Source organism: Arachis hypogaea, chromosome 4 (assembly GCF_003086295.3).
Source record: "Arachis hypogaea cultivar Tifrunner chromosome 4, arahy.Tifrunner.gnm2.J5K5, whole genome shotgun sequence".
Lineage (NCBI taxonomy): Eukaryota > Viridiplantae > Streptophyta > Magnoliopsida > Fabales > Fabaceae > Arachis > Arachis hypogaea.
In genome coordinates this window covers 103887882-103896033 of record NC_092039.1, presented here as the reverse complement: position 1 = coordinate 103896033, position 8152 = coordinate 103887882, and the positions used below count along the sequence as shown (strand labels likewise).

General features: G+C 32.5%; 1 protein-coding gene across 1 annotated transcript; it reads right to left on the bottom strand.

Annotated features, from left to right (window-relative positions):
* LOC112797112 (argininosuccinate synthase, chloroplastic) lies at positions 1 to 4179 on the bottom strand. Its single transcript, XM_025839884.3, has 10 exons — positions 3803 to 4179; positions 3489 to 3550; positions 3355 to 3394; positions 2781 to 2922; positions 2465 to 2513; positions 2060 to 2242; positions 1853 to 1927; positions 1554 to 1739; positions 844 to 932; positions 1 to 734 (listed from the first exon to the last, which is right to left on the bottom strand). The coding sequence occupies exons 1-10, from the start codon at positions 3870 to 3872 to the stop codon at positions 182 to 184; spliced, it is 1449 nt and encodes a 482-aa protein (XP_025695669.1). The 5' UTR covers positions 3873 to 4179; the 3' UTR covers positions 1 to 181.
* Between the last annotated feature and the right edge of the window lie 3973 nt (positions 4180 to 8152).

Genomic DNA, 8152 nt, shown 5'->3' with positions numbered 1-8152 from the left:
TTGTGTTTAAATGATCATTACCAATCCATATCCATTTATTAAATCCTTAGCTAGTAGCTACAATCCATTTTTTCCTAAGAAAGCAAATAGACAATGAAAGCCTCGAATTCAAGTAGTGACAAAATTTATGAAGTGCAACAATGCAGAGCCCTGTTAAATCAAACATATTGAAATGAAACACTCAGATGCCCTGCTCAAGCATTGCTCGCACCCTCATTGGAAGACCATAAAGCCGGATGAACCCAGCAGCATCGGCTTGATCATATATCTGCCCACTCTCGAATGATGAAATGTCTTGCCTATACAAGCTGTAAGGGCTCTTCCGGCCAGTTACGGAAACAGAGCCCTTGTACAATTTCAGAGTCACAGAACCTGTTGTGGTCTTGGTTATGTTCTGCATGAAGGCATCCATGGACTCGCGAAGTGGATCAAACCATCTACCGGCATACACCAACTCTGCATACTTAAGGGCCAAAGAATCTTTGACTTGAATCGTTTCTCGATCAAGTGTCAAAGACTCCAACTCACGTACTGCAGTGAATAGGATGGTTCCACCAGGAGTTTCATAAACTCCGCGACTCTTCATACCTACAAGCCGATTCTCAACCATGTCAATTCGGCCAATTCCATGCTTTCCACCAATCTCGTTGAGCTCAGCAAGCAAAGTTGATGGTGAAAGCTTCTTCCCATTTACTGAAACAGGTAGTCCTGACTCTATCCCAATTTCCACATATCTGCAAGACAAATATGCACGCTTTCAAAAATGTAGAATGCAACCTTTTTTTAAGCAAACTTGGAGTCAATATATAGAAAGCCAAATCACAAGACAAGTGCATAGATTACTCTGGTTGATTTGGAGCATCCTCTGGAGCTACGGACATCATGTACATATCCTTTTTAGGCTCGTTAGCTGGGTCTTCCAAAATATCACCCTTCAAGAGTCACAAATTGCATTAATCAGATAAACAGCATCATGTCATTTCCATAATATAGTTTTGGATTTATACTACATAAAGTGTAAGTTAAGGAAAATTGACAATTTACACTTTAATCAACTGAAAATACATCATAGAATAAATGTCATGCTCATGATTCAAGTTGGTTATTCACATGCTCTAGAGTAGTAGCCAAATTACCTTTTAGAACTTGTTTCATGCTTTTAGAAAGAACATGCAGAACAAGGACACGGATGAAGGCATACATAAATAGTTGGAAAGACTAGTTTACAATCCTGGAATAGGTATGATAGTGGAGTTTAATAGTGAGACATGCAGCCATGAAAGAAATTTGAATGTAGCATTTTCATAACTGTGAAAAATAAACAACTGGCTCAAAGTTTGACATCAAGATACATTTCTTCTCTATCACCCATCATAATGACTATATAACATAGACAATGCAAATCCATAACTTTGAAAATAAAAGGATAATTGATCAATGATATTTTGACCTAAGAAGTTTTCAATGGAAAGCATAGAGCCAAAAATAGTGACAAATCATTAGACATAGCTAAACTATAATGAAGGTTAGAATGACGACAACCATAAACCTACCTCATGACTAAGGTGCCAGAGGTTCCGATCCCTGCTATAGATGGATTTCTTTGTCACAGGAACTGGAACGTTATGCTTTTTGGCATACTCAATAGCATCTTCTCTCCCTGTAATATCCCACTCCCTCCATGGAGCCACCACATTCAGCTTGGGGTTCAGTGCAAAGAAAGTAAGCTCAAATCGAACCTGTATTAATTATATATGAATGTGTCAGAAGATTTTTTAATAAAAAAAATGCGGCATAAGAAAAAGAAAAGATATGAAGTTTTGGGAGGTAATGGAGTAATAGTAAGACATGCCTGATCATTTCCTTTTCCTGTACACCCATGGGAGACAGCATCAGCTCCAACTTCTTTTGCAACATCAACCATGGCCTATCAATAAGAAGGTACAAAAAAATATAGTCTTGATTATTCTTCTTCAATAAAAGAGTGACTATTTCATTGAAAACTAGCATGATAAATGGCAATTGAAGAGATAACATTTGAAAATGCAAGCTGGAATACTTTTGCGATAACAGGGCGAGCCATTGAGGTCCCAAGCAAATACTTCCTCTCATAAACTGCACCAGCTCGTAGGCAAGGGAATATATAATCTCTAACAAATTCCTCCTTCAAATCCTTTACCACTAATTGAGAAGCTCCACTGGCTTTGGCTTTTGCTTCTAAACCTTCCAATTCTTGTAAACCCTGTCAAAAATATATTTGTCACCAGGCATGCAGCTATTAACAATAAGCTGGGAAAAGTATATTCTTCTAGTCAGAAGTTCAAAATCTTAAAGCAGTTTTTCCGGATAACACAATATAACAAGAGTCTTAATTACGGAAAAGTGAAATCTTAAAGTATTTTCCTGATAACACAAGATAACAATAGTCTTAATTACAGAAAGTGAAATCTGATTCATCACATACTTGGCCAACATCAGCAGTGAAGCAAACAACTTCACATCCATAATTCTCTCTGCAACAACAAAAAAGCATATAATAGGATTCTATTAGATCACAATCATAATTGACATGGGAACCTACTCTAATGTCTTAAAAAAGATAAACATTCTTTTACAGAGTGAGACACAGGAAACTAAGTTTTGTCTCTATCTCCAAGCATTTATTATTCAGAAATCAGAATATATAAGGTAGAAAAAAAGGCCTATCTAGCAAAATTGCAAAATTTTAACTGAAGTTCTGTATAGAAACTGGAGAACAAAGCAACAAGTAATAACTGTACCTCAGCCATGGAACAATGACTGATGTGTCCAAGCCACCACTGTAAGCCAGGACAACCTTATTCAGTTTTCCACGTAGGCCACTTCCCTTCTCCATTTCAGAAATTCCCGTCTTTGTCTCACTTTGTAGCACGGCTTTTATAACTGCAAATCAAGAGAACCTCATTAGCGTTGCAGACATTAATTTCAAATGTCGAACAGCTCTAAATCAAGACAAGCGATGATTATCTCCTCCAATGAACTCATGCATTTTCTACATAAATTATTCAGCTGCTAAAAAGCCACAGTAACCCCATTAGAAACCTATTTCTCTACATCTGTCATAAAATAACCTCTTTAATGAATGCTGATGTTCAAAATACAAGTGAAAATGGAAGTTACAATGCCAACCGATGAACAGTTTTATATTACTTGTCATTACTTGTCAATAACTAATAAGATCTTAAGTCTTAACCGGCAGACTCATTCTATCATTGAGAAACGATAGCAAAATATAAGTTCTTTAAGCCAAGTTCACAAAATAAAGGGCAGAAAAACAATGCCATCAATTTAGAACCTTAGATTAAGTAATCTCACCTTGAAGCTTACTGGCACCAACACTTGTTCTTGGCCCCCACTATATAAAATTCCAACAATAAGTCCATATTTAAGCCGTGTGTATGTGTGTATTTCAATAAACTTGGAGCAAAATTTTGGCATAAAAATATCACCTTTTTAAGTGATGATGGCCTTGCAGCCTTCAAGAAATGACTCGGTTGATGCAGTAGCTGCTCTGCAAACAGAAAACAAAATTACAAACAGTTAGTGTGCATACTTCGGCGTGTTTCCCATAATCCTCCATAAATGAGAAAAAGTATATATAAAATGAGTGTCGATTAAAAAGATAATAAACAAAAAAAAGTGAGAGAAAAAAATGACATGCATAAATTGTTGTTAAATCCCGAAATCAACCATGATTCATGTTCCTTCTAACATTAGAATGAAGAATCAAAATGGAAAATGAAAGAGAAACCGAAAAGGATACCGGTTCTGGATGATTGAAAAGAAGGAGAAGAGAGTGTAGAGGAATATGAGAATGCCTTCAGCTGAGCCATTGTTGTTGCGGCAAAGCAGCGATTTATGTAAAGAAAGAATCAGTAACTGACAGTAATATCGAGTCACGGGTAGGGCTAAGGGTTCTTGTACACCACTCGCGCCTCCTTTTAATAATGCTACAACTTTCTATGGCTGAGACATCAAGTCACAACTCACAAGTGTGCTATTAGTATTAGGGAGGAGAGTGGTAGTGGAGGTCAAATCAGTGAAATCACCAAGGTTGGTTCCAAAAACCGAATCCGTGGTAAGGAAATAAAAACGCCTTTTGTTTGTGGTTTACTGTATTAAAAGTTCTAACAAAGATCCAACTAATGAACTAAAATAATTTAATTATATAATAATATGAACAAAAGTATAACTATGTTTTAATATAAGATTAAAAAATATACAAATTAAAAATATATCAAACAAAATTTTATAATTTCATTCAAGTATATCCATAAGAATTAATTGAATCTTAGTTCCTATTTGTAGCCTAATAATATCACTGAGGTAGCGTTTATTTTTGGGGCAGGACACGGAGACATGGACAACACTTGTTTAAAAAGTGTTTGGGAGCACAGTGAACATATTGTCTCCGAGACAATTTTTTATACTTTTGTGTCCACTCTTTCACGAAGGACAATGATGGACACGGAATTTGGAAGAGTGGACACGGACAATTTTATAAATTTTATTTTTTTTTCCACTGTTACCCCTTCTTATTTTTCCTATTGCGTTGTTCAGAGATTTTTTTTTTCTTTTTCTTTCTCTATCTCTTTCTTTTCTAGGTACTCTTTCTGTGGAATTTTGTATTGGAGGTAGATAATTCTTTTCTTTTTATCATTTTACTTCAATACCATTTTAACCTTATATTATATTATTTAAGTTATAATAAAAATAATAACAAAAATAATTAATCTTAAAACTTTTGAAAGATAAATATTATCAAAAGTAAAATTGATCTTTTAAAATGCTAAAAAATAATTTATAAATTGTAATTAATTTTATATAATTTAAAAAATTTAATTTTTTTATAAAGAAAAATCAGTTTTTAGATAAAAAAATTGTTTTTTTTAAATAAAAATAGATTTTTATATGAAAAACTAATTTTTTTTTCATGTAAAAATGGATTTTTTTAAAATTAATTTTTTATTTAAAATTAATTTGACTTATTAACTTAAATAAAATTTTTTATTAATCAAACTCAAATTTATTTTTTTTGTTAATCTTAACCATATGTATTCCTACGTATTAATAATAAATTTTAAAATAAAATAATTATATTTATAAATTTTATTTTAATATAAATACTAATATATTTTTTATTAAAATTTTTTGTCTCTTCAAATATTTTTTTCAAGTTCCGTACGTACTCTCATTTTTTATTAAATTAATTTATATTGATGTAGAAAATTTGGAATCACAGGGCTATTTTAGTTATTTTATATAATATTTTAGTCTTATCCATGTGTATTCAAATATAATACTAGACATTACATTAATGTCTTGTCCATCGTATCCAAATACAATACACAAAAGATAATTTTTAGTGTCTTCGTCCTATTATCTCTGTTTCAGTGTCATATTCTATCCTATCTCTACAAACAAACGCAGCCTAATATATAAAGTTAGACACGACCAGAAATTGGATTAGAACACCAACTTTCGTGGTAATTACCCGTTTAAGAACTTTAATAAAGGCCAAGACTTTTATGTGCACAAATAACTGTACTCAAACAAATGCTTATGTATATAATCAAACAAATAGAAAGAATAATCGGCTAAATTTTTTAGTAATGAAAAAATTTTGTGTAATTCAGTACTATAGTTAATTAATGTATTTTTTATATAGATTTTTTTATTTTAAATAATAAATCGGACTCACATATTTGAAAAATCTAAAGATTTAGAGTTTAGAATTTAGGATATAGTGTACAAATTGGATGATTCGATTAGAATAAAATTAAATTTTTTTGGTATAAAGCAAATCGAAAAGTCTAATTTGCATGTTCAAAAAATTTTTAAAACACAAATTTAACCCTCAAATTTCTATATTTAGAAAGTTTTAAAATAAAAATAAATAAATCTTACCCTTAAATTTGTAAACTTATAAAAAAAATCACAAATCTAACCCTGAGATTTGTAATATCCATACAAAATAAAAATACACCAAATTTTTATATTGTTAAAAAACATTACTTGCATTACAACAGAAAAAATAAAAAGCGAGAATAATCACCATATTTAAAAATTATTTGGGCGGTGGTTTGGTAAATCGGAGCCGACGGTTCTAGCAACAAATTTCGGGGATCCCAAAATTGGATAGGGGCCCACCGCACTAAACAGCCTATTAGACGCGCACACATCGAACAAAGGAGTTTTGGCAGTAGTAGATCCTCTGCTGCCAGAGCAACCAATCCCCAGAGCAAGTAAACTATCACGCTCTGGGGACCCAAATTTGAAGCGAAAAAGCGAAGCTTGAGAGCTACGAAGACGAGACCAAATAAGCGAACAAGCTGTTGTGAGAAGCGTAGCTCTGAGTAACAGCGCAGCCGAGAGAGTGAATATGAAATATACACTTTTGAGGGCTCCGAAGTACTTCTCAAGAGTACTTCGAAGCGAGCTCTGCGTCAAGGAAGAGAACTGGACGGATGATAGCGAAAGACGATACTTGCAATGTTCTTTCGACGCTCAAATCAATGAGTGGACAAAAAAGTGGAGAGATTAGGATTAGTGTGCGTACCTATGATGCACGAACACTGAAACGGACACGGGACACGACACAACACGGGACACGTCGATACGCAAATTTTAAAATCTTACAAGACACGGGGACACACATACATATAAAATATAAAGTATTTTTAGATAAATCGTAATGATATTTTGATATTTTATTGATATTAAAAAATAAATTTCTTTTTTAATTATTTTTAATGTCTTATTTTAATTATATCAAGTATTTAAAATATTTTTTGTTTTAATAAATAATATATACTATATCTAAATTTATTTCAAGAATATATATTAAGAATAAGACTGGACAATTGACACGTGATGGTATTTAGATGTGTTCAAAAGTGTCCGAAAAAGAATTATTTTTTTATTAAGACACGATTGGACATAACAAATACGCGTGTCGAACGAGTGTCGATGAGTGTCGTGTCCAAAATGTGTCCGACACGCGTATACGGCAACCTAGCGAAGTGTTCGTACTTCATAAGTGTGTACTTTTGAGGAGCTTTAAGACCCTATTTATGCCGTTAGGGAGTGGCGTCGTAAAATTTGGATTAGATTTGTTTGGGTGAGTTTTTAAGAAAAAATATTTTTTCTAGTTATCTTTTTTTAAAGATCTTATAGAAAAATAAAAGTATTTCTATGTTTAGATATCTTATATAGAAAGATCTTTTTATCTATCAATTATGTTTGGATATAACAATATAAAAGTATTCTTTTGTTTATTTATTTTGTGAAAAATATTTTTTTATGATTTTTTAAGAAAAGATGTAAATTATAGTTTCTCAAAAAAGATATTTTTTAATTTTTAGTATTTTTACTTTGACTATTAAAAATTTATTAAACACGCTAAAAAATAAAAAATAATATCTTTTTTATTAAAAATATCTTTTTTATCAATTAATGACATCCAAATAGATACTAAGTTTGAACCTAGACGGAGTCGTACCCCTTGGTCTAGTCGGGAGTCGGATCCAGATCACACCAAAATCATAGATATATTATATTATAAAATTATATAGAAATACAGTGTAATAAAAAACAACTTTAATAGAAAGGAAAAGTAAGTTCCAAGGCTTCATCTCTCTTCAAAGTTCACAGGCTCTTCGAAAATCAAAAGCACTAAGTGCAGCAGCGGCAACGATTGACTGCGGCATTGCGAGCTCTCTTTCGAAAGTGAATCTATTACGTGCTTTTCATATCTCCCATAAAGAGTATGCAGTTGTTATTGTTTCTTGTCTTCCATTTCTGACATTCTTCATCTTCTTTATGAGTTCTAACCATCATTGCCAAAAATCTAAATTTGATTGCAGCTCAGGAATTTCAATACCCAAGTTTAGCCATATCATCCATGACTTTTCACGCCGTACCAAACAATGGCCGACAGATTCACTTTCCTCTTCGCAGCGATGACAAGTTGGTGATATCCTCTGGATTCGTGTATAAATTCCTACATTTACTGGAAGCCTATTTTGCATAGATTTTCAAAGGAATAACCTAACTTTCGGTTGACATTGTAGGTCCCAAATAAAATTCTAGAGTCTCTTCATTGCGAATTGAG

Bases quoted from the DNA above. Each gene is read 5' to 3' on its own strand.
- LOC112797112 (XM_025839884.3), bottom strand. From the start codon at position 3,872: ATGGCTCAGCTGAAGGCATTCTCATATTCCTCTACACTCTCTTCTCCT. The intron at 3,395-3,488 runs GTGATATTTTTA...AATTTTATATAG, and splicing joins GGCCATCATCACTTAAAAAG to TGGGGGCCAAGAACAAGTGT. The intron at 933-1,553 runs GTAGGTTTATGG...TGACTCTTGAAG, and splicing joins TCTGGCACCTTAGTCATGAG to GGTGATATTTTGGAAGACCC.